This window comes from Nanorana parkeri, unplaced genomic scaffold, assembly GCF_000935625.1.
Source record: "Nanorana parkeri isolate BGI_ZX_2015 unplaced genomic scaffold, ASM93562v1 scaffold141, whole genome shotgun sequence".
Lineage (NCBI taxonomy): Eukaryota > Metazoa > Chordata > Amphibia > Anura > Dicroglossidae > Nanorana > Nanorana parkeri.
In genome coordinates this window covers 717,327-744,414 of record NW_017306409.1, presented here as the reverse complement: position 1 = coordinate 744,414, position 27,088 = coordinate 717,327, and the positions used below count along the sequence as shown (strand labels likewise).

The window sequence follows — 27,088 nt, the reverse complement described above, 5'->3', positions numbered from 1 at the left end:
GCACAGGGGACAGCGGAGCCCGGGGAAGCCGGCGGGGGAGGGGGGGGGGGAACACAGTGCCGCACCATAGAAGCGATCTAATGGATCAGCAGCAACAGCCATGTTCTTGGTATAACCGCTTCAGGTCAGAATGTTTTTTTTTTACGGAGAGTGGTCCTGAAGCATTTAAGCAGCCTTTGCAAGCCCTTGGAAAGAGTAGCAGTCCTAAATGTGAACAAAAGACCGTTGACACGGGCCCTTACTTAGCCAAGGATCTCCAAACAGAATCACAGATGTGCCTAGACACATAAATGGCTGCAGTGGTCAAACATTCTCTAATATCCATAGCCACCTAGCTGAATGGAGACAGGAGCAGGGAGGGAGAAGCGGAAAGCAGCTCTCTGTACTACCTATCTTAACGGCTGTGCAGTGAATGCTTGCTGCAGATACAGACATGAGACCGTCACCTGATCTGGTCAGAAGTTAGCTGATGGAAATACATTTTCATTAAGGACAAAGCAACAGCATTGAACAGTAAATGTCAAAATGTGATTGGGTTTATTGGAGCAACAACAACTACTGCTCCTTAATACACTTCTTTAAGACGTTTTTGAGCCATAGTGCCCAGGGATGTTTAAAAAGTAAAACACTTGAGCCGAGTCTTCTACTTTCTGAACAATACTCGTTCCCATGAGAACATTTTTAGAAGCCGCAAATTCAAAATAATTCAGTTCTGATCTCGCCAGGAATCCTGTATCATGTTCCCTCAAAACGCTTGCTTGTTTGTTAGGCAACAAGCTACACAGATGGATAAATATGTCTGAAAACAGCATGAACCGAGATATTCAGAATGCATGTTGGGCAGCAGTCTGTTCCGGTAGAATCACAAGGACACATCATTTATTTTAAAAACTTGTAACAAAACTTTTACCCAGAAAGTGAGTCTGGTTTACAATTCCTGCAAGATGAGGCTGGCGGAGGCATTCCCCCCAGCACTCAATAGATCCTGGATCCAATACTCAACATGGTTTAGGGAAATAATGACACTTTATTGTACATTCTTTTTTTTTATTTAAAGAACAACTCCGGTTAAGAATTGCTAACCCTTACAGTGGAGCTACCCCTGCACTGCAAGGGTTAAGTACTAGTTTTGTAACACCGAGGTCAAAAGTAGCAAAATTATACTCACCCAATACTCCGAGCCGGCCAGCTGTGCCAGAGCTCCTTCCAACCACTCTGCTCCTCTGCTGCAGCGATGGTATGTCCCTTGGTGTCCTCACATCTTATACACAGTGGATAGAATGTGATGACTCGGGGACCTTAGACTGCTGCAGCTATGGTATGTCCCTCGGCGTCCTCACATCTTATACACAGTGGATAGAATGTGATGACTCAAGGATCTTAGACAGCTGCAGCTATGGTGTGTCCCTCGGCGTCCTCACATCTTATACACAGTGGATAGAATGTGATGACTCAAGGATCTTAGACAGCTGCAGCTATGGTGTGTCCCTCGGCGTCCTCACATCTTATACACTGTGTATAGAATGTGATGACTCAAGGATCTTAGACAGCTGCAGCTATGGTGTGTCCCTCGGCGTCCTCACATCTTATACACTGTGTATAGAATGTGATGACTCAAGGATCTTAGACAGCTGCAGTGACGGTATGTCCCTCGGCATCCTCACATCTTATACACAGTGTATAGATTGTCATGAATCAGGGAGCTTCGACCCCTGCAGCCATGTTATGTCCCTCGGCGTCCTCACATCTTACACACTATGTATAGAATGTGATGACTCAGGGACCTTAGACCCCTGCAGCGATGGGATGTCCCTTGGCATCCTCAAGCCTCATACACAGTGTATAGAAAGTGATGACTCAATCCTTAGACAGCAGCAGTGGAGCGGGACAGAGACTCCAGGGTCTGGTCTAAGAGCAAGTCGGCTCTAAGGATAGGGTGAATATAACTTTTTTTTTTTTTTACCCTAGGCAAAAAGAACTCAACTCTTGCAATACGCAGGTAGCACCACTCCAAGCGTTAATACCATTTTAACTAGAGTTCTGCTTTAATATATTTTAGGCAAAACGAGGTTCAAGATAATTTGCTGAAATGAGCATATGATAGAGGAAGTTCACCTGATTTGTGGCCAGGTCCAATAAACGTGTGCCTTCGTGGATTTTCAATAGGTGCCCCAAGTCTTTGTCCTCTAGCTGAAGGTTAAACATCTCTTTGCTTACCCGCACAAAGTCTAAAAAGAGTAAAAATAGAAATGGTAGTTCTGGCCTGATGTTTCAGGAATGTGAAAGCTTGACGTAAACTAAAACAAATGGCTTGAAAACAAATTTACGGAGTACAGCCAGCTAACATTTTTCCATAGTCCTTTGCTTAAAGCAAACCTGAACCTTGCATATGCAGGGCAAAGCACGGGTTAGTTTTAATGCCCCTCTCCCCAGCAGCACACACTCGCCCCTTCCCAATCAGGACACCCTCGCCCCTTCCCAATCAGGACACACTCGCCCCTTCCCAATCAGGACACACTCGCCCCTTCCCAATCAGGACACGCTCGCCCCTTCCCAATCAGGACACGCTCGCCCCTTCCCAATCAGCACACGCTCGCCCCTTCCCAATCAGGACACGCTCGCCCCTTCCCAATCAGGACACGCTCGCCCCTTCCCAATCAGGATGTACTCACTGTCCTTCCTTCTGGAGGGGGGCTGCTTTTGTTCCTCATGGTCCCTGTGTGTGTTGTAAAGTAGTCACCACTCCAAGCTCACTCCTGTGATGGAATACAATCTCATGTTTAGTTTACTAATTTATATTGAGATTGTAGTCCATCACAGGAGCGAGCTTGGAGCGGTGACTACTTAACAACAAACACAGGGACCATGGGGAACAAGAGTAGCCCCCTCCAAAAGGAAGGACAGTGTCAGCACCAATTCAGAGATGATTTGAGGATCTACAGCCGAGTGATACACAAATAAGATACATTTGTGTGAATAGTTAGGGTACCTGAATGTATTTTTAAGATTTTACTCCTGAGTTTAGTGTCACTTTAAAAACAGCTGTGTGATATAACAGGAAAACACCAAATGACAATTGTAATCACCTCCATATGACACGGTTCCATTGGCATCCATCTGTACACGTGATCTTAATAAACGTTTCTGTTCCTCCGTTGGGCTTATTCCAAGAAAATGTAGTGCCTGCGGAAACACATAGAAAAAAACAATGGGTTTCATTTTGCTACAACAGAATACGTACCACATGCCCATGCTGATCAAAGCAACAGGTTTTTTTTAATGTCCGGGACCCCAGCAGGACATACACTGCCTTTATTTACCCTTCGTTCTGTTCAGACACAGGAAGTGAAAAAACAAAAACAAAGTACTTCCAGGTACGAGGAGCATGCGACTCACTGAAATTCCTCTCATGTGACAGCGCTAGTCAAATGGGGGCAGCCCATGTCAAAATGGGGACAGCGCTAGTCAAATGGGGGCAGCCCATGTGTACACAGTACAGTACCTGTGTAAGCTCCAGCTAGAGCTAGTCAAAGCTTACACAGAGGTCACAGGTTCTTTTGCTAGTGGAGGAGTGGGGAATGTTTTCTTAATACACATTAAGCAGCTTAAAAAACCTATACTGAAGAAGTATGGATGCAATTATTACTAACCATCTTCTTAAATACCAGATCCCCAGCGGTCATCATGATCCATTGGTTTCAGTCAATGGCTAGTAACAAGTATGCAGATTAGGAGTATGCTTGCAGCGGCTGAGTGACTAAAAAATCGTAGAGGCCAGAGGCAGCCAGGGCTCTTTCACATGGGTTGCACGTGCTATCGCCAAACCACCTTGGTTCTCTCAGCTGAGCGGCAGTGTGCAGGAAGCGATACTGCCGTTTACTAAATGCCTGTTTTTTATTTCGTTTCAAGGAGAATTTTACAATCAGACTGATTTTTTAAATCAGTTGTGTGTTGACTTCAAAACCAGCCTATCAAACCTGACATGCAGAGTTAAAATTGCCATGCTGAAAAGCAACGGCTGCAATGTGTGTGGTCCTGAGCAACCGTCATGTTATTATTTTTAGGTGGGCGGTCAGGGAACGGTAAAAACACAGATCATCTGCCTGTTTTTACCACCAACTCCTGCGTGAAATCCTAAGCCCCATAGTGTATGGTGTCAGTAAGGCCTCATTCACATGGGTGTGCATGCCGTACCTGCTCACGGGAGGGACGGGTGTAGTGTGTAAGAAGTCCATAAACCCATTGCACGCTTGTTTGTCAAGAGAGTGATGGGTGCAGCAGTGACCAACGGATGGTGCTGTATCAGAAAAGGAGGAAATAGGAAACAGGCACTCCAAAATCACTGAAGAACACTGAGAAGGGATGTCCTTGAACTGGAGAGAGTCCAGCGGAGGGCAACCAAACTAATTAGGGGAATGGAGGACCAGAGCTATGAGACAAGGCTACTGAACTTAAACATGTTCATGCCGGAAGTAAGGAGATTAAGGGGGGATATGATTTTCATGTACAAGATGTTCAATGGTGACAGCAACATTGGCAACAAACTCTTTAAGATTAATTACAAAGACTAGAGGCCACCACCTAAAGTTGGTGGAGAAAAAATTCCAGCACAAGGGGCAAAGGGGGTTCTTCACGGTAAGAGCGGTTAGGGTCTGGAACTCACCGGCAGTGATTTCAGCTAAGAGTGTGGAATTGTTCAAGAAACTTTTGGCCGATTTCCTGAGGGACCGTAATATTCAGGGATATTCAGTATTCCTAAGAATGAGATGATGCGTGGACCTATATGGGTTGGACTTGATGGACGTATGTCTTTATTCAACCCCAAATACTGTGAAACTATGTAATACGTCCTTTATTGACAAGTTTGCATATTATCACATAGTGGTCATGCAGGATTGTTTCTGGGTCACACGTGTAGTTGCGAGCAGCTGCCTGTACATCTCTAAGGGTGCACGCTCATGTGAGGCCTAAAGGTTTTTTAAACAGCCGGGTATCATTTAAATGCCCACACATACCTTCAGTGTGAACCTTTCTTTCGGCACCAAGCAGGTAAATGGAATATAGCAGCCACTGAGTGTAGAGAATATTGTACAAATTATGATTCCACACATCGTCATATTAGCGTCTTACCATTTCCAGAGCTTCCACTTTCAGCCGGACATCAGGAGTGAAGGGAATCAACTTTTCCCGGCGGGGTCCCTGATGAGGAACTGTAAACAACAAACACCAGGGTGTGAGTTAATTACAGAGCCTAATGTTAATTCAATGCAGCTTGACGTTTCCTGCTCAACAGCTAATCATCTGATTGGAAGAGTCAATCAACGCTTTTATGACTGAGGCTTCTAAAGGTCATCGCAGGAATAGAATATACAGAGGCGGCCATGGATAATGTGATTAAGTGGCCTATCTGAGCATTAACTCATAACTGTATTGTGTAAGAGTTAAAAGCCCATCTCCGGCTTGTAGGGGCCCGGTCCCCCCACTAGCATCACGCCGCCCCCCTCTCTCACACTTACTTTGTTAAAAAGGAAAGCAAAAAAAAATATTTTTTTCCAAGAGTGCTGTCCTGTGAGTCCTTTTGCGGGTCCTGTGAGCTCACTTTAGAAAGAACCGGCAGCGGTGCCCGGTTCCTTATTGCTGCATTAAACGGCACTCACACATAATGTCCAATGGCCATAAAATATAAACAATATTGACCCACCCACAGGGTGTAAAACATGACAGCCTGGGTAAACGATGCTGGGTGTCATTTAACCTGGAAGAGAAGCACCACCTACAGGTAAGGACTTTCCTTGGTTGGCAGCACCAGATTTCATTATTTTTTAATGGCACCCCAGTCGCGCCGGGTGGATCGCACGGTTTACCGCCGCGATTCTACCCGAGCATCCAAACAAGATCGCGGCTAAAACAGCCGCGCGTCATGTATCTAAAAAAAAAAAAAGGTACATGTACCCTTTTTCTGCGCGGATGTACCCCATTGAAAATCAATGGGGCCGCGCAGAAGTCACTCTGTGACAAAATGCAGCTTTCATTAAACCAGTCCCTGGTGATCCTACACTGAGGGTCCTTTTTCAGAAACTTCCTTTTCTATGGTGACCACATTCTCCCTCGTCCCCTAATTGTGATCCTGTGTTGTCACCCTGTCACACAGGTGAAGAATACCCATGGCCATTTCCAAACACATCATGGGCTATCAGGAAACCCGCCATAAGAAATTCCATGCAGCTATGGCTGTAGTGCATGTAGACAAAAAGTGGATGCAAAGAGGGTTCATGAGATCAGCAATAAAAAAGTATAACTAAAAAATATGATTTATTAGATGCATTCACGATTGTTGTTCATTTAGGGTTTACATCTACTTAAAAAGCTCCATTCTAGAGAAAGGCTTCCCAGCAGACAATGTAGCACTTGCCTGCTGCTGCCCTAACCTTTGCACGCACCATCCATGCTCTGCATTAAAAAGGGGGGAAAAAAAAAGCAATCTACTTGAAGGCGGAATTAAATTGAAAGCACGCTGCCGCCATGGTAACCTAATCTCACTTGATGATAGAGACGTCTGTTCATTATGTGTCTTCTGTGAGATCTATTGATTACTTGAAGAATGCTCGGCCGTCTCATCCCAGTCATTTCAAACCTCTCGGCTGTAAGAGGTCTGCTGGAGGGCCTTATTTTGCGAACCCTCTGACATCTCATTCAGCCGCCTTTTATCCGCTTTTTCTAAAGAGGTGCCCGCGTCTTTTGTGCGGCCCATAAAACACGCATTACGAAATGTGCTTTCTACAAGACGGCGGAGACATTAAAAGTGGGAAAATCGTCCACAGGAGGTTACCTGGTGCAGATGTGTCTGAGAGGCTCTGGTCCAAGGGAGAGAAGCGCAAATCTTTAATATGTCCACTCTGACCCTGTGCAAAGAGAATGGAAGCGGGCGTTAGAACTCTGTGTAGGAAAAGTATAACGATTGCTTAGCGTTAAAGGTGCACTACGGAAAAAACTGAAAATCAGCGCTGGGATGCCAACCGGGGTTATGTCTGGAATTCCTGCTTCCCATACAGAGGTTGCTAGAATCCGCCAGTTCACCTTACTATCACCAATCTGGTGCACCAGTGTATGAGCTTTGTGATCGTGCAGTTCAGGTAATTCTAATCGAGTTTAGAATCACATGACCCAAGGCTGCAGTCCTACCCAGAAACCCTGCGAGAAGGTTACTACATGTAGTAGCATTTGGATAACAGAATCAAGGCAATACACTCCTTTCCTGCTCCCATGAACCTATTGGGCCAATCACGAGGCACCGGTGCGGTCACATGGGTGAAGAGGAGTCAATCACATGCTAAATAATATCCAGAAGTGTGAGTAGTTCAGAGAGAGAGAGAGAGAGAAAAAGACTCTACAGCGAGCAACACTAAAAATGGCGGACCGCGGTCCAGACACGGACAAAGTGTCGATTCTGTCCGGGCCGCGATGGCAGACCTGCACTGGATTATGGCTGGCAGTGGATACACCAGCCTTGTATTTTATTCCTAATGAAGTGAGTGTGACTTATACAAATATTCAGATGTTACTTGTTGCCAAAGGGTAACTGTATATACCAGGGGTAGGCAACCTCAGCACTCCAGCAGTGGTGAAACTCCAAATCCCATCATGATTCTGCCTCTAGGAGTCATGTCTGTGGCTGTCAGTGTCTTGCAATGCCCTATGGGACTTGCAGTTCCTCAACAGCTGGAGGGCCGAGGCTGCCGACCCCTGGGATACACTATTTGTATGACAGTATTCTGCAACCACACATAGCTACAAAAATTAAAAACAGCAAAAAAATCTACTGAGCTTTAAAAGTTGTAATCTACAGATGGGACCTTGCTGTACGTACAGGCTCACAGGTCCCCGAGGTATGTGGAGTGGAAGACATCCTCGGTATGATGTCCCTTGGCTTCTGATCATTCTGTATCAGTGATGATGAGCCTGAAGGGGTGTCTCCCGGTCTGATGAAGGCAATTTCCCAGCAAGCACCCTTCCTGCAAGCATGAAAGGAAACGTAGAAGAATGGTTTTGTATAGGTTTTCTTTATGATCAGGGGGAAAAAAAGAAACAATTTTACAACTTTTTTTAGGTAACTAGGATTTATACGATTGGATTGCTTATTGCTAAAACCTGTTTTCAGCACTCAGTAGCTCAAGCGGCAATTTACATATACATGTAAAAAGGACTTCTCCGCCTTCCTCTGTACTACTCCCTAGAAGTTCTAGAGACAGAGTGCCTAAAAGGAACCCTCTCCCAGCAGCGTCTCAGCAGGTTTGCTCCCCTCTCCCAGCAGCGTCTCAGCAGGTTTGCTCCCCTCTCCCAGCAGCGTCTCAGCAGGTTAGCTCCCCTCTCCCAGCAGCGTCTCAGCAGGTTAGCTCCCCTTTCGCAGCAGCGTCTCAGCAGGTTAGCTCCCCTCACCTAGCAGTGTCTCAGCAGGTTAGCTCCCTTCTCCCAGCAGCATCTCAGAAGGTTAGCTCCCCTCTCCCAGCAGCGTCTCAGCAGGTTAGCTCCCCTTTCCCAGCAGCGTCTCAGCAGGTTAGCTCCCCTCTCCCAGCTGCGTCTCAGCAGGTTAGCTCCCCTCTCTCAACAGCGTCTCAGAAGGTTAGCTCCCGTCTCCCAGCAGCGTCTCAGCAGGTTTGCTCCCCTCTCCCAGTAGTGTCTCAGCAGGTTAGCTCCCCCTATCCCCCAGCATCAAATTATCAGCTCAGCCCTGGCTGCTCCCCTCTCTATGCAGTAACTCAGCAGGTCAGTCCCCCCCATGCAGTGGCTCTGAGGCTCAGCTCCCCTTGGCCCCCCTCTTTCATCAGTGACTTGGAAGCTCATTTTCCCCCTGCAATGACTCAGCAGCTCAGCTCCCACTTCCCAGCCATGGCAGCCTTTCAGCCTTCTAATCTCTAATGTAAACAGAGCAGGTGCTTTAGAAGATATAGAAGGGAAATCTAAGCTGCTGAGATAACAACCTGAACGACTTAAGGGCACCTTCTGTAAACTTTGAGGATGAATTGTTCCACAGTATCCACAGCTACATAGGTCATTTAAGGCTTTCTTTTACTGCTTGCAAAGACAATACATACTGTATATGTCCATATCCACGACACAGGTTCTCTTTAATGATACTAGAAGTCAATGTCTCTCTCTGCCTTCCCCCAACGCAGTGCATAATTTAGCTGATAAGATTTAAAGCTGAAGTGCAGGCAAACAGCAATATAAATCAGATAAAATATATAAAAGGGAGGCGTTTTACCTTCCAAAGGATTTGTATATCTGCCCATCTGGTACTAAATTTACACAGCTCTGCCACAAAGCACAGCTTGCCTGGTGACCTGTCTTTTCCCAACGGCAGCAGTTAGGAAATATAGCAAGGTCACCCCCCCACCCCTGAACCAGTAAAAGAGTATCGGTAGGCTGATGAGGTCATCTATCTGCTCTCTCTTCCTATTAGCATGTTCTATTCGTAATTGTACACCTAATTGGCTCCTAGAGCTGCACCCATCTCCCAAAAGGAGTTCTACGCTACAGGAGATTACAAGCAGCAGATATCATTACAAATTCAGAAACTCACAAGGGCTGCTTTAAAAAATGCATTAACTAATGTTCAATGAATACACGTCTGTTTCTATCGGTGCCAGAAGTCCATTATCGGCCCCCATTCACACCTGAGCGATGTGTCATCCATTTCCCGCAGCACGACAATGCTCAACGTGAAGATTCCCATTATATTCAATGGTGCCCATTCTCACCTGAGCGCTTTGCTACCGCTTATCATGCAAATCATTACATAAGGCTTTTGTGGGGCAGAACCACACATTCTTGGTTTATTAGATGTGTGACACAAGCATTTTAGCACATTTGTGCGTCTAACAGCTGCTCTCCTTCTAGCAATCTCAAGCCTGTGAACAAAAGGGAGTGGCAGAGGGAATGGGGAGAGAATGGGAGTGAAGCCTTCCGGAATTGGGAGCTCAGATAGCACAAGATACAACGCAGAGAAACCAGGAAGCAGATACAAGGATGATGACGACCTATGATGTCATGGAGGATAATGCTTTCATTGGTCAAAATGTCTGAAGCCTCAAAACACATGGAAAATGCTTCAAAGACACATGCCAAAAAAAAAAGCCTGAAAATTGCCCAAAAACACCCACGCTCAAGTATTAATGAGGCTTCAAGAAGAACCCCAGGATTTTTTAAGATTAACCCTTGCAGTTGCGCTACCCCCTCACTGCAAGGCCTAAAAGAAAACTATGGGGTAACCTTTTAATCCCATAGTTCTCTTTAGGGTCACGGGAGGACATATACTACCGTCCTTCCATGAGCCAAAGCTATTGCCCGCCATATACTAAGAGCGCCGCAGCCGGGACAGATCCCAACAATACTGTTGAGATCCACCCAGCTGGCTGATTGACAGCGAGCTCTGCCTATCTAGAGGCAGAGCCAGCTGTGTTCAACCCCTCTCCTGTCCGTTCCTCCAGTCAGTGCTGGAGGATCAGAGAGGGGAGGGGGGAATGCCTGCGGGGAGTGCACCGCTTTCTGCCAGGAGATGATCGGGAAGTGAGCGAGCGACAGTATGTGTTCGCTCACTTCCCGCTCCATAGAGCAGACCTGTGACAGTTTCATTGTCACACATCGGCTCTAACTATGAGGATGAGTGTAAACTATTCACCTCATAGATCTCCTTTAACATCTTGCCGTCCGCCCGTTAAGAAAAAACGGATGGCGGACCCGCATCAGCGGGTTGCTGTCTCCAGACGGCATTTTTTTCCTGCCCCCTCACCTTCAATCCCGGGATCCGCTACCCCTTCTGCGGCCCGGGACCGGGTCGGGAGGGCACCAGGATTGTTTTAGAATTTAATATAGGGGAAACAGTTTTTTTTTTCTATTCTGTACATTTTCCTTAATATAGTAAAAAATAAAACCCCCCCAGTGGTGATTAAATACCACCAAAAGAAAGCTCTATCTGTCCCCAAAAAAAGGGTATAAAATGAATTTCAGTACAGCGTTGCATGACGGAATAAATGTCAGTCAAAGTACCGTATGGCCTGAATGGGAAGGGGGTTTAACACCCCGGACTTCAAGTGGTTAAGTACTCGTTTTAGTCTAGGGGTGAAAATAAAGAAGATATTTTCATCCGATTCTCGGTCCTACCTAGCTGCTAGACAAATCCATGCATCCTCTTCTACCCCAAACTCCGGTGGTCTAAGGACTCATGACATCTATGCAGTCCATTCGACGGGAGGACATTTCACAGCGGTGAGCAGTCGCTGCTGCAGGGCCGAGGATCAGGCGAGTATTTCTGTATTTTTGTACCTAGACCAAAATGAGCACTTAACCCTTGCAACTTAGGGGTAGCCCCACTACAAGGGTTCATTTTTTGAAAATCCTAAAGATCTTTAAAGTGAATATACTCAATATTAACCTGAAATAAAAACAAAAAAACCTTACCTCAATTTTGCTCTGTTTAAAATGCTTTTGGCTTCATCACAGCGCGCACCGATCAATGATTCTTTATTCACAGAAACAAGCTGGTCTCCGGGCCGCAGTCGTCCATCCTAATTAAAAGGGAAACATAAAGTGGAAATTATTGACCAAAGGAAAAAGAAAGCTCTTAAAAAGGCAATCCTTAATGAAGTGAAGTGAGTAGTGGAGAGAGCAAGGAACATAGATGCCATCTAAGGCGAAATCAAGCATAAGCGTCTCTTTGGCGGTAAATGGCCGGAGAACTTAATGAGCCCCTTTTACTCCAGTTATGTTTTAATTAGAAAACCAATCAATATATTTTAAGGTGCTTCTAATAAGACTTCCTGAAATGTGTCTTCACGTTATCTTTCCACTAACCTCGGCCGGCAGAAACCTGAAGCAGTGTGGGCAATTTCTCAGTAACATTCAGCAAAGATAGTTGCAAAGTTTGAAAACCTAAAAAAGTCAAATTGATGTGTATGTGGAGGATGAACGAACAACTATGGTGAAGTCACCACTGGGGGCTGCCGGAGGATGAACGGACAACTATGGTGAAGTCACCACTGGGGGCTGCCGGAGGATGAATGGGCAACTATGGTGAAGTCACCATTGGGAGCTGCTGGAGGATGAACAGACAACTATGGTGAAGTTACCACTGGGGCTGCCGGAGGATGAACAGACAACTATGGTGAAGTCACCACTGGGGGCTGCCGGAGGATGAACGGACAACTATGGTGAAGTCACCACTGGGGGCTGCCGGAGGATGAACAGACAACTATGGTGAAGTCACCACTGGGGGCTGCCGGAGGATGAACAGACAACTATGGTGAAGTCACCACTGGGGGCTGCCGGAGGATGAACGGACAACTATGGTGAAGTCACCACTGGGGGCTGCCGGAGGATGAACGGACAACTATGGTGAAGTCACCACTGGGGGCTGCCGGAGGATGAACGGACAACTATGGTGAAGTCACCACTGGGGGCTGCCGGAGGATGAACGGACAACTATGGTGAAGTCACCACTGGGGGCTGCCGGAGGATGAACAGACAACTATGGTGAAGTCACCACTGGGGGCTGCCAGAGGATGAACGGACAACTATGGTGAAGTCACCACTGGGGGCTGCCAGAGGATGAACGGACAACTATGGGGAAGTCACCACTGGGGGCTGCCGGAGGATGAACGGACAACTATGGTGAAGTCACCACTGGGGGCTGACGGAGGATGAATGGACAACTATGGTGAAGTCACCATTGGGAGCTGCTGGAGGATGAACAGACAACTATGGTCAAGTTACCACTGGGGCTGCCGGAGGATGAACAGACAACTATGGTGAAGTCACCACCTGGGGCTGCCGGAGGATGAACGGACAACTATGGTGAAGTCACCACTGGGGGCTGCCGGAGGATGAAAGGACAAACTATGGTGAAGTCACAACTGGGGGCTGCCGGAGGATGAACAGACAACTATGGTGAAGTTACCACTGGGGGCTGCCGGAGGATGAACAGACAACTATGGTGAATTCGCCACTGGGGGCTGCCGGAGGATGAACAGACAACTATGGTGAATTCGCCACTGGGGGCTGCCGGAGGATGAACAGACAACTATGGTGAATTCGCCACTGGGGGCTGCCGGAGGATGAACAGACAACTATGGTGAATTCGCCACTGGGGGCTGCCGGAGGATGAACAGACAACTATGGTGAATTCGCCACTGGGGGCTGCCGGAGGATGAACAGACAACTATGGTGAATTCGCCACTGGGGGCTGCCGGAGGATGAACAGACAACTATGGTGAATTCGCCACTGGGGGCTGCCGGAGGATGAACAGACAACTATGGTGAATTCGCCACTGGGGGCTGCCGGAGGATGAACAGACAACTATGGTGAATTCGCCACTGGGGGCTGCCGGAGGATGAACAGACAACTATGGTGAATTCGCCACTGGGGGCTGCCGGAGGATGAACAGACAACTATGGTGAATTCGCCACTGGGGGCTGCCGGAGGATGAACAGACAACTATGGTGAAGTTACCACTGGGGGCTGCCGGAGGATGAACAGACAACTGTGGTGAAGTCACCATTGGGAGCTGCTGGAGAATGAACGGACAACTATGGTGAAGTCACCATTGAGGGCTGCCAGAGGATAAAAGGACAGACAACTATGAAGTCACCATTGGGAGCTACTGGAGGATGAAAGGACAACTTTGGTGAAGTCACCATTGGGGGCTGCCAGAGGATAAAAGGACAACTATAGTGTAGTCACCATTGGGGGCTGCTGGAGCATAAAAGGACAACTACCCTGTTTCCCTGAAAATAAGACCTACCCTAGGATGAATGGACAACTATGAAGTCACCATTGGGGGCTGCTGAAGGATGAACGGACAACTATGGTGAAGTCACCAGTGGGGGCTGCTGGAGGATTAAAGGACAACTATGGTGAAGTCACCATTGGGGGCTGCCAGAGGATAAAAGGACAACTATGGTGAAGTCACCATTGGGGGCTGCCAGAGGATAAAAGGACAACTATGGTGAAGTCACCATTGGGGGCTGCCAGAGGATAAAAGGACAACTATGTTAAAGTCACCATTGGGGGCTGCCAGAGGATGAATGGACATCTTTGGTGAAGTCGCCACTGCACGTTCCTCATACTGCAGCACAACTGATTGGCTCCGTGTACTGCTTCTCCCTCTCTCAGTCTGAGATCACAAGAGGCTGATACCAAGTCAAATTCAGTGTATTCAAAAAATACATTCCAAATGTATAAATAAATACAGCGCTGCATTCATTTTATTTTTTTTATATCAGCCTGCAGTTCAACTTTAATAAGGTGGATCAAGAAGGTGATTCAACCAGTGTTTACCCAAATCGGAAATACCATTTTCACTTCTAAGCAACACTAGTCAGTAAGTCAACCTTGTTATCATGAAACAAGTAATCCAATGTGATCACTGTGACTACGCAGACCATCTCCCATTCACTGCTGACCCCAATGGTACGTTGTATTCATATAATCCCCGGAACCAGGTAACCATATGGGTGCATTCTGTATGAAGTGGAAATCTAGGGTAAAGCAGCAAGTATACTCCGGGAATATAGTTCATCATGATAACCACCAGTTATGTCACCCACAGTCATTGACCTGATTAAACCGGTGAAAATATGAGCTTGTTAGCGCCGCCCGGAGCTGCGAAAACGTGACAAGACGTGTATATACGCCACGGAAATATATTTCTACCTTTGTAACGCCTCATCTGCTAATCAATATGCAGGAAGACGCAGGGTGATAATATTACAGAAACTAACCTGACACTGGGAGGAAAGTCAGGTCCTCTCCTGAGGATGAGAAGTCACTGCGCAAAGCAAAGGCATCTCTAAACACCTGGAGTATTGGTCTAAATCAGGGTGTTACCTGAAATAGGGGACCTCAAGTGTGGCTCCTCACCTCACCAAAGGGCCACACAGGATATTCAGTAAATGTAATGATACAGGAAGCTAGAGGGAGGTGGTCAGAGACTGCATACACTGTACAGTAGATGGCCAGAGACTGCAGACATACTACAGGAGATGGTCAGAGACTGCAAACATGGAACAGGAGATGGCCAGACTGCAGACACACTACAGGACATGGCCAGAGACTGCAGACATATTATAGAGGATGGTCAGAGACTGCAGACATATTATAGAGGATAGTCAGAGACTGCAGACATATTATAGAAGATGGTCAGAGACTGCAGAGATATTATAGAAGATGGTCAGAGACTGCAGACATATTATAGAAGAGGATAGTCAGAGACTGCAGACATATTATAGAGGATGGCCAGAGACTGCAGACATATTATAGAAGATGGTCAGAGACTGCAGAGATATTATAGAAGATGGTCAGAGACTGCAGACATATTATAGAGGATGGTCAGAGACTGCAGACATACTACAGGAGACGGTCAGAGACTGCAGACATACTAAAGGAGTTTGAGACTAGGGACATACTCCAGGAGAGAGTCATTGACTGGAGACACATTACATAAGATTGCTGGAGATCATTGCCATAATAAGCCATTTAAAATCAATACTTCCAAGTTTGTGCTCCATACAGATCCCACTGGGTGACACCTTCGATATTTCTCCCAGCAAGATCCAATATAAAAACATAAAAAGAGAGAGCGGATGAGAGCTAGTGACCAAAAATAAATGAAACCATTTCAATTCTGGAATCCAGTCTAATTAATATTTTTCCCTCACTGGCTTAGTAAGTGTCTGGGTCGGAAAACACAATCTCAGACTGGGAGAGCGAGAACAATGAGCCAATTAGTTGTGCTGTAATGAGCTAAGGAGCATGGCGATAGAAGGAGAGAGCAGAGAAATGAGCTCATCAGTCTTCTGCTTCTCCCTTCATTGTCCAATCACAGGCAGCAATATCAAAGCAGCTCATCTCCTGCCCTGCCAGACAGGGCAGTGCTATGTAGCAGAGCTGTGGACTTAATTACCTTTAAAGAGGAACTTTATCTTTGACATGACAACAAACAAACCTTCAGAAATGTTCAGTAATGACACTCTACAAACAGATACTTCTAGATAATTGCCGGCTTTGTATTCTTTGCATACCTTTTTTTTTATTTTCCTCCCCATTCTCCTCACAGTGCCCATTTTTACTAAGGGCAGATTAATCCATCTCCCTTTACTTCCTGGAACACTGGCACATGTGACTAGGACATGTGACCATGCGCATCATCTCAGGAGAGGAAGATGCCTTTCCCTGAGGTCTCGTGAGATTACAGATGAGATTTCCCAGCAATGCTCTGCTGATGTAACCTTCCCAGGATGCAGCGCTTGGACACAGATTATATCACTAATGCCAAAGAGGACCGGGAAGTGGAAAAATAGTAATTGTAGGTCAAATAAAAACATGTTTGTTTAACTAATGAATGTAAGATGATTTCATATCAGCATGCAGAGATGAATGCTGATGTGAGTTTTAGTCAAAGGGGGTAAAGGTTCATTTTAATATACAAGCATAGACCAATTATGCTTGAACTCGATGGACATGGTCTTTTTTCAACCTAACTATTTAAAGAACTATGGGGTCAAGGCTTTTCCCCATAGTTCTCCTTACGGTAACAGGAGGACACAAACTAGCGTCCTCCCGTTACACTAAACTCAGTATACCGCGAGCTGCAGCTCGCAGTATACTGAGACGCCGCAGCCGGAGCAGATCCTGACATCGATGTCGAGATCCGCCCAGCTGCGTGAGTGACAGCTGGCTCTGCCTATCTAGAGGCAGAGCCAGCGGTACCCGCCCCCCTCCCTCGTCCGTTCCTCCAGTCAGCGCTGGCGGACCGGAGCGGGAGGGGGGAATCCAGCCCCTCCCTGTCACGGCAGAGAGCCGTGACAGGATCGAGAGGTGAGCGAACGCCGGTATGTGTTCGCTCACCTCCCGATCTATTGAGCCGACCTGTGACAGTCTCATTGTCACAGGTCGGCTAGAACTATGAGGTGAGTGAGAAGCACTCACCTCATAGTTCTCCTTTAACTATGTAACAATTAAAGGCTAACTCTAGGGCCCCTTCTTGCCCCCGCCCCTTGTGTGCCTTACCCCCACAAATTTAGCATGCATATCTTTTTTACAGCTCCTTTTTGGTCACTTGATGCGTGGGGTCCTCTTATTCTTCCCTTCAACATTGCCATTCCTTACTCCTGTAGAGAACTGTGCCCACACCGTTCTGCACAGAAGTCCTGTAAGCCCAGTTCAGCATGATGACACACCCTCAGTCCAAGAGTGTACTTGGTTCACAGGAAGTGGGCTGAATGATGCTGGGTGTCATTTGACCTGAACAACCAGCAGTAGCCAAAGTTTTGTTTTCTTGTTAGTTTTGGACAGTGAATGGTTGTCAGGTTTTGGGAGATTTTCAAATTTCACGAGTTCATCAGAACGGAGTATTAGTTATGAGCGGGATCAGTTCTGATGTTTCCGTTATAGGTGGACGATCATTCTGGTAATATCTGGTTTTGTGCAGTTCTAATCTGCAGACCGATTCTCACACTGTGTAATTCAACATGAATATGGGACAATAATGGTCTGATGGTGACCTCTAGTGGTGAGAAATGACACTGCTCTGTTTTCATTTCCACATTTTCGGAGGTATTTTTAAAAACATATGGAAGCAATGTACACCGAGTCCACATGAAGCAGACATATGCAGTTGCTGTATATGAACACAGAAACTTACATTTTTGTTAGCATTCATCTTCATCTCCTCATGGAAATTGCCACCTCTGTGCACTACATGCACTTTGTGTAACTCTCAGCTCTCCACTCCCTATTCATTAGTATTCATAGTGGCAACCCAGGGGAGTGGAATTCCTATCGCCCAACACCGGGGACATGCAGTTCCCGGTGTCGGGCAGTTTTTCTTCTTCTATATTTAGCCCTGCTTCAGGTCAGCAGAGCTAAATGTAGACGTGGGGAGCCATTGTATACAGGTGACTTGAGCGACTATACAGCCGTTCAGATCACTTGTAATCTACTTGCTTGTCCGCCGTCTCGCCACACCCCACCAGTCAAATCCTGCCGCGAAGTGGTTTTCTGGGGCCCCTGCCCTTCTGGGGGACCCCGGCAAATGCCTTCAGGATAGAGAGTGGGCAGCAGAGCGGAGTCGGAGTGTTCGCAGCTCTCCTGTGTCAACTGTCACAAGTGGAGCTGTACAGAACACATGTGCTGGATCTTCTGTATTGGAGGGCAGGCTCATAAACAGAACCCGTCACCTCCGAATGCTATCACACGGGGGCTTGTTATCCCCTGTGTGATAGCAATAAAGTTAAGTGAGAAAAAAAGCGGAAAAAAGTAGAAAATATTAAAATTAAAACCCGCCCCGCTATCTGCATGTGAATAAACGCACGCATAGGGCAGTGCGTGTGTGTGTGCTGAGTGCTGTCCCCATTCCACTGTGTGCCATATTGTGGCAGCCGGGCAGCAGGGCTCTTTAACAGGCACAATGCGCATTAAAGGGAAGCAGAGGTTCAACACATCCTCTACTGAATCAGAGCTAGAGCGCTCCAATCGGCAGAAAGCATGAGCTTTGCCAGTTGCAGAGCTATAAGTCTGATTCAATAGGGGGCATGTCAGACCTCTGCAGAGAGACCACTGCTTCCTCACAAAGAGCAAGGATCTCACTCTGTAGATGCCAGTAGGAGGATAGGCCTTTCTACTCAGGCTGTGGCTGTGTTGGAAAGAAAACAAGCAGTAAGACATTAAGGCATATTTCACTTTGAAGCAGAAAGTTCAACTGGGTTTTAATAACCATGCAGTCAGTTATTATAAAGAAAAGGCTCTTGAAAGAACCCATTGCTGTTGCTCTGTACATAAAGCCACATGTGCTAATTGTAGATGGTGCTATCGCTGCTGCCCTTGAGGCACATTAACTGAAGAAGATTCAATTGCAACCTGAAGAAGGGTTACAGCTGGTTCACAAGCGGGGTTCATTTATCTCCATAGTACTAGATGACCCTGACAGTGTGCTCAGTTGTAGCTCATCAAACGGGTTATATTGTTTACTGAGAGTGCTTTCAGGAACCATTCCGAGGCACACGTATAGCTGCGATCAACATCAAAGATACGTTTACACCTACGCCTTTGTAAAACGAGAATTATCTGCATTTCATATTATAATGGAGATTACACTTTTCCTTTAGTGAACTGTAGAGGTGCACCGAAATAAAAATGTCAAATCCGAAACGAAACCGAAATGAAAAAAAAAATGTCAAGCCGAAAATGTTTTTTTCCTAACTTTTTCAAATCTTTTATTTTTATTTTTTTATAAACATTTTAATATTTTATTTATTTCTTTATGGTTAATATTTTTAGTTTACTTTTAGGGGCTTTGGGGAAATATTGGGGGTCTAAACACACTCCTGATATTTCCTTTTTAAAAAAGAAAAAGAGATTGAGAACACAGAGTCCTCAATCTCTTATTCTGCAGCCCCTGTTATAAATGAACAGGAATCCCTTATACCGAGTGTTCCTGTTCATTCATAACATGAGAACATTGTGTGCTTACTATATCCATAATCATGAATGGACAGGAGGAAGTAGATCACTGCCCATTCATTCATAATTGAGGATATATTACACATACTCTGTCCTCAATTATTCACAAACACTCACCTCACTGATCACTGACTGCTTGTATCTCGCTCTCCATCCTGGGTCGGCTGTCACAGGAGGCAGAGCGAGCCGTGCGGGGAGCTCTACCTCCTCTTACAGCTGACTCCTCCCCCACAGCGCCAGCCCGGCCTCCTGTGACCGTTGTCTCTGCCCCCACACTGCCGCTCTCCTGATCGGTCACAGGAGGCTGAGCGAGCGGTGTGGGGAGGAGAGCTCTACCTCCTCTTACAGCTGACTCCTCCCCCAAAGCGCCAGCCCGGCCTCCTGTGACCGTTGTCTTTGCCCCCACACTGCCGCTCTCCTGATCGGTCACAGGAGGCTGAGCGGGAGGGTAGTTGAGGGACAGTTGTAGGGAGTGATGGGGCAATGGAGGAACAGTACAGGTCCTATGAGAGGTGGTAGGATGGTAAGACGACTGTAGGGACACGGGTCAGCATGGGCACCCTGACTGGTCTGCAGCTACGCAGCCCCATGTGCAACAAACTGTGATGCACTAAAAATGCTTCAAGAATGGCCTTAGGGACCCAACAATGAGTTTGAGGTGTTGCCTACAAATTCCCCAGATCTCAATCGAATCGTTTTGATACCGGCCTCCTACAATCCCATAAAGCAGCATTTACAATGGAGAGGGAGAGGAGGCGGGGCTTACAGGGAATTTGCTTACAGGAGGGGAACGCACAGAAATGACCTCATCAACATTTTGCGGTTCCTTCATTGTCTAATCACAGGCTGAAGGAGGTCCTAAACCCGGCTGTATTGCTCAATTACAGCATAGTCACAGAGACAACTGGACCTGGCTGTGCCGTGTGGTTAAAGTGCTTGGATCACAAGACTGGCTAAATGGAATTACAAATCCTTTGGCAAGTAGAACAGCACATGCACATGTATATCAAGTATTTGGATATATTAAAAAAAGACACGATTCTTACCTTGTGACAGTCTCCACCCGGGATTATGTCCTTAATGTGGATTAGTGCTTCCTCAGTTCTGCTGTTACCTCCAATGAGGCTGAGGCCGAGGCTGGTTGCTTTAGGAATAGTGATTGTCTGGACCGACTCCTTGCTGGAAACAAGAAAAACACAGAACTCGTACTTGCCCAAATGCTCCGATGCCTAGCCCGATACTTCAGCTTCCGATATCAGGAAGCCGGGCAGCGTGTAATGACTCGCTGCCCGGCTTCCTGATATCGGAAGCTGAAGTATTGGCCGGAAAAGCCGGCTTCTGGATTGGCCGGGAAGCCGGCAACATGCTCCATCCGCACATGGTTAGTCAGGAAGCCAGGTGGAGAGTCATTACACGCCGCCTGGCTTCCTTAATGGGACTTCCGGTATCGGTATTGGCAAGTACCAACAAAAGAATATCGGTACTCATACTCGATACCGAATAAACCGGTATTGGTGCATCCCTACTTCCTAGCTCATTGAGCTCAACCTGCGTAACCTCAGGACCCACATTTGTCCCTGGTCATTAAGTCAGGACTCAGGAGTTGAATCTTAAAAATACATTCAAATACACTGCACTGGAACGCATGGCATTGCGGTAGCGCGCTGCGGGCCATGGAACTGTGCATGGGAGGTGTGTTTGGGGCACCATTCAAAAGAATGGCAATGCAACACACCTCCCACACCAGGATTCTCCGTAGGTGCGATTTTGTATGGTACAGAGTGTTAATCGCACGGGACTGCGTGATTAACGCACTGTACTAGTGTGGACGGGCCCTCAAAAACACTGATACACACACACAACCACAGACACAATCTCACACACACACTTTTTTTTTTTTAAGATCCACCCAGTCTTCCTACCTTACGAGAACTGGAGTGGATCCTCAGCCTGGGGTCCAGTGTGGGCTGCTGTGCTGTGACGGAGCTCCATCCAAATGCACATTGCATGTACAACTCCCTTGCGTGCCCTGTAGGGGTTCCAGGAGCCAGAATGTGACGTCACTCCGGTCCAGGCACCTCTACAGGACACGTGAGGGAGCTGTAAGCAATGCACATATGGTTGGAGCTCCCTCGCGGCCATAGCTCCATCCCATCCCACCTCAAGCTGACACTCAGTACCGGGCAGCATCTTTTGAATGACTATGGCGCGAGAACTGACGGCACTGCGCTAGGGGAAGGCTGAGCAGCCTCTCACCTAGAAAAGTGGAAGGCACACGGCGACCCACTGAACACGGGGTCCCAACCCACTTTTGGGTCATGGCCCACCCGTTGAGAACCAAGGATTTAAAACAAGGTATAAACAGCAATAAAAGTCTAATAAAGATGAGAAATGGGGAGAAGAACATCTCCGGGGTATACAATACCTTATCAGAATGGGATCAGCCATGATGAAGTCATTCGACAGGTCGCCCCTAATCAACAAACAAAGTAAGATGACATTAGGACGTCGCAATGACAGTACAAAGAAAGCAGAAATGGAAGCAAGCACAGAGACGTTGGTCAACAGTTGCCCAAGATTGGGACGTCTATTGAAAAATAACTTCTACTGTTAAAGGGTACGCGTAGTGCAAAAAAGAGCGCACTTATCTTTTTTGCCCCGTTCCCCTGACCCCACCTAACCCCCTCCGCATATGCATACTTACCTCGATCTGATGACCACAGTTCTACTGTGTGTTTACATCCAGAGCTGGAAGTCTTCACTGCCCTGGCCGCGCCTGTGCATTGCAGCACGGCCTGGGGACAGTCTATGGGACACTAGATGTACAGGTGCGGTCAGGACAGTTAAGATTTGTGGTGCCGGATGTAAACCAACAGCGAAACCACAGCTGTCAGAGAGAGGTAAGTATGTATCTGCGGAGGAGGAGAGCGGGTTCATTCAGGTGGAGGTAAAAGAGGATAATTAGACTTTGTTTTATCCTTTAAAGGAAGAGACCATTTGTACTGGACTTCTCCTCCTTTAGCAAAGGATAAAGAAGGATAAGATATAAAGATATCAATCAAGGCAACTGGACTTGCTGTGTTTTTCTTGATGACATTTCGCATGTCATCCGACTAGCTTTTCTCAATGCATTCTAAATTGAGAAAGCTGGTCGGGTGACCAGCAAAACGTCCATGCAAACAGGCATTGCTGCCCGTTTTAAATTTTGACAGTTTCCCGCTTGTGCGCGACGTGCAACACGCATGAGTGGGCGGGGCTCATAGGCTGCTTTCAGACACCCTGTTACATCCAAGAAGCGGTGATAGAAAAATCTAAAGAATGTTCACATATATTGGCCGCGTGAAGGGCCCTGCTTATAAATATAGACATATATACATGGCACATATAACCTAAGGGTTAGTTCACATGCATGGCATGCACCATACAACACACGCATGCCTGTGTCAAGTGACATCAGGACATGCTGCATGTTTACTGTTTCCCTAACGGTACTGAAATGGCACCAAATGACATTTAATTCAACTCTGTGCTCTGCAGAGCATTGCGCCGCACCGGAGTACGCAGAGGGGAAATGATCACAACTGGAGCCCATGGCAACCAATCAGCTTCTCGCTTTCATTTTTAAAGCTCAACTGAACAAACTGAAGCTAGAAGCTGACTGGTTACCATGGTAACATGAGCAGGTACAGTGATCAGCAGCGATGCAAGCTGAGGTTACCTATGGAAGGATGGGAATGACTGGCATACAGAAGTGGAGTACATGGGGTTTGGTCACAGCTGGCAGGCCATACTGTATCTTGTAGTGCCACAGGGTTACCATATGAGTCACCGGCATCCCTACTATCCCTGCAGCCACCAATTGCCTCCCTGCACCTACCTCCCTTCACACCCCTTACCCTCCTCCGGTGTGTGCGGAGCCGGCCTCCTGCTGTCAGCGGGAGTCTCGCGATGAATGAGGATGGCCGGCCCATGTGACCGCCCAGGGGAGATGGGCGGGGCTGGTGCGGAAATACGACTGGTAGGATCTAGTACGGCACCTCCCCGAGCCATGTCACTTCAATGCGTATGATGGGCATGTCCTACGCTCCTCCTTTACCACGCCCCGAACGCCACTGTTTACATACAGATACTGTACTTCACCCCATTACTTTCCTTACTCTACCATCCCTACCGCCATAATGTACCCCAACACTCCCCCTTGTACCCCACAAAATCTTCACTGTACCCCACACCCCTGGGCTTATGCTTGACAGAGATGAGTACAAGCTATTAACATAGGCTGGAGAGCATGGGCGTGGCCACGCGGAGAACTATTGGCACATCATTTGTTCCATATGTTTTTACTACTAGCTGGAGGCGTGGCCACAAGTTTCCGCTGCTGCCAACCAATCAACTCGTGAGTTCGTGTTGTTGTTCTCCGCATTCCCTTCGCCCACTCAGCTACAGTGCCCGCCCACCAAAGATTGGCAGACGCGAGAGCTAATAAGAAGTAGGCACTAGGTAGTCTATGAACCAATCACTGTAGAGGCACCGGCGATCTGGGCACTGCTGAGATCTGCTTTACTCGGTGTCCAGAAATGCAGCAATCGGCGCTAAGTAGGCGCAATACTGTGGAAAATCGGCGCTAAGTAGGCGCAATACTGTGGAAAATCGGCGCCAAATGGGCGCAATTGTTTCTGACCGCTCTGGTCACTGCACGTGGGTGCAATATTTGGTACGACCACTCTCTGCGGAACGTAGATTTCTGATTGGTCAGTATACTTCGGAGTCGTGGGTATTTTATTGGCTCTTGAATCTGTCGGTCTGTGGGTGGAGCGGGACGCAACCGGTCCCCGGACAGGTAGAAGCTAGCTGATTGGCTAATAAGCCAGTGACTGATTGCTGTGTCTCCTCCCACTAAAACAGAGGATGGAAAATCTCTACAATATCTCTCAGTGTCAGTGATACATTGTAGCCAAACTCCAGACTGTGAATTTTCTGGACCCACTGGCTTTCCCACACATGTGCAATACAGGAACATAGCCTGTGAAATTTCTGGACCCGATCAGCCATTTGAGCGGCTCTGAGCTTGCCCCTGGAAGTGACGTGCGGGTCCAGATTTATCACAGGTCCAGGATTCTAACAGAGCACTGAGCTGCCCATGTCTGTGCGCTAATGTTCCATAGACTTGTATGTGACGCTGCTCCTGCAATATGGGTACACCCCAGTCCTATGGGACGCTATTGTGCCGGCAGCCTGGCACTGGACCTTTTTTTTGTCAGGAATAATTGGCTGAAGTTCCCCTTTAACTGACCTGAAGGGTAGAAGATCGGATTTTGTGTACTTGATGAAAGATTGGCTTTAAAATATTTTATTCCTGGACTCCCCTGCAATAAAAGAGTAAAGGGTCCAAAAAACCATCACCGGTGTGACATTAGAGCTCTTGCACACGTGTGCCCGCACCCACCCAACGTAATGCCTATTTATTCCTGCCCCCCCTGCTATTTGGCCACAGGTGCCACATGCAGCCTCCCATATAAGTCAATGATTGACTGCATGTGGCTGTAGGTGGGTATAGGCAGAGATGTATACCCACCTATAGCCAAAAATAAATTTTCCTTTCAGGTCAAATGTGAAGTAATGCGATACCACATTATGGCCACTAGATGGAGCATAGGAAATACATTATTTCCTATGCTCCTCAGCTCCAACAAGTGGCCATAAAACACTCATACCACTAAGAGTCAGGACTCTCGATTAAACATTTAATCGTAAAAAGATTTTATATATATACACACACACACACACACACACACACATACAGTGAGGTAAATAATAATTTTATCCCCTGCAGATTCTGTAAGTTTGCCCACTTACAAAGAAATGAAAGGTCTATCATTTTTATCATAGGTGTATTGTAAATGATAGAGGCAGAATATCAACCAAAAATCCAGAAAAAATCTGACATTTAAATTTCTGAGTTCTACCCCCATAGACTTGCATTGAGTTCTAAGTTCGAGTTAGAACTTTATCCATGTTCGAAAGTTCGAGTTAGAACCGAACACGGGGGTGTTCGGCTCATCACTATTGGCAAGCACAGAGGTAAGACGTTTCTTGTGGTTAGTTACCAGGTTTGCACACATCTCAGGAGGAATTTTGGCCCCTTTACAGATCTTCTCTAAATCCTTAAGGTTTCTTGGCTGTCGCTTGGCAACTTGAAGTTTCAGCTCTCTTTATACATTTTCTATGGGATTAAGGTCTGGAGACTGGCTAGGCCACTCCATAACCTCAATGTGCTTCTTCTTGAGCCACTGTTTTGTTGCCTTGGCGGTATGTTTTGGGTCATTGTCATGCTGAAAGACCCATCCATGACCCATCTTCAGTGTTCTGGCTGAGGGAAGGAGGTTCTCATCCAAGATTTTACAATACATGGCCCCGTCCATTGGCCCCCTCAATGCAGCAAAGTCGGCCTGTACCTTTAGCAGAGAAATAGCCCCAAAGCATAATGTTTCCACCTCTGTGCTGGACTGTTGGGATGGTGTTCTTAGGGTCATAGTCAGCATTTTTCCTCCTCCAAACACGGCGAGTCCAGTTAATGCCAAAGAGCTCAATTTTGGTTCATGGAGCTCCAGACCGAGGGCGATTGATGGTTATTTTGTATTCCTTTCACTTGTAAATAATCGCTCCAACAGTTGTTTCCTTCTCACCAAGCTTCTTGCTGATAGTCTTGTAGCCCATTCCAGCCTTGTGCAGGTCTACAATCTTGTCCCTGGCGTCCTCAGATAGCTCTTTGGTCTTGCCCATGGTGGTGAGGTTTGAATGGAAGAAAGAGATTCTGTGGACAGGTGTCTTTTATATACATAACGAGTTGTCGTTAGGAGCACCTTCTTAAAGTTACAGGACTAATCTGTGTACCACATACCAGTCTGTGGGAGGAGCCAGAATTATTGTTGGTTGGTAGGGGATCAAAAAACATATTTTACTCGCTGAACTGCAACTCAATTTATAACATTTGTATCATGTGTTTTTTCTGGATTTTTTTGTTGATATTCTGTCTCTATCATTTAAAATACACCTATGATAAAAATTATAGAGCTTTCAGTTCTTTGTGGGCAAACTTACAAAATCTGCAGGGGATCAAATCTTTATCTCCCTCACACAGTACAGTATGTATGTATATATATACAAAGTATATACACACACTGTATCTATATATATATTAAATACATTTAAAAAAACATGAGTTTGAACTTGGTAAAATGCTCATAAAAATAGATAAAATTGGGCAAAAAACATTCTGCTTTAATTATAATGTTCCAGCAGCTACATGGCTACAATTCCTACAAATCTTTCCATGTTGGCAATAAAAGGCCGGATTTTTTATTTATCGATGGAGCCTGGTGAGCAGGTCAGATCCCCCTGCTATGGCTCCTGACTCCATTCATGTCCATCTCTGTGGGCCTCAGTTCCTCCTGTTAGATGTCCATAACATAAAATAAGTAGATGGTGGAGATCCCTTATAATGGCAACAGTGGATGTGCAGACCTGAGAACTCAGCACAGATAATATATCATTTTATCAGAACTGTTTCTATAA

At 46.6% G+C, this 27,088-nt stretch overlaps 1 protein-coding gene across 1 annotated transcript in view; it reads right to left on the bottom strand.

Annotated features, from left to right (window-relative positions):
• Positions 1 to 23,563, bottom strand: part of STXBP4 (syntaxin binding protein 4) — a 101,655-nt gene extending 78,092 nt beyond the window's left edge. Inside the window, exons 1-8 of the mRNA XM_018554067.1 lie at positions 23,391 to 23,563; positions 20,560 to 20,692; positions 11,458 to 11,564; positions 7,868 to 8,012; positions 6,830 to 6,902; positions 5,131 to 5,210; positions 3,087 to 3,183; positions 2,116 to 2,228 (exon numbers count right to left, since the gene is read on the bottom strand). Coding sequence (XP_018409569.1) covers positions 2,116 to 2,228; positions 3,087 to 3,183; positions 5,131 to 5,210; positions 6,830 to 6,902; positions 7,868 to 8,012; positions 11,458 to 11,564; positions 20,560 to 20,692; positions 23,391 to 23,563 — 921 coding nt within the window. The remainder of the gene's footprint in view (positions 1 to 2,115; positions 2,229 to 3,086; positions 3,184 to 5,130; positions 5,211 to 6,829; positions 6,903 to 7,867; positions 8,013 to 11,457; positions 11,565 to 20,559; positions 20,693 to 23,390) is intronic.
• Positions 23,564 to 27,088: the final 3,525 nt, after the last annotated feature.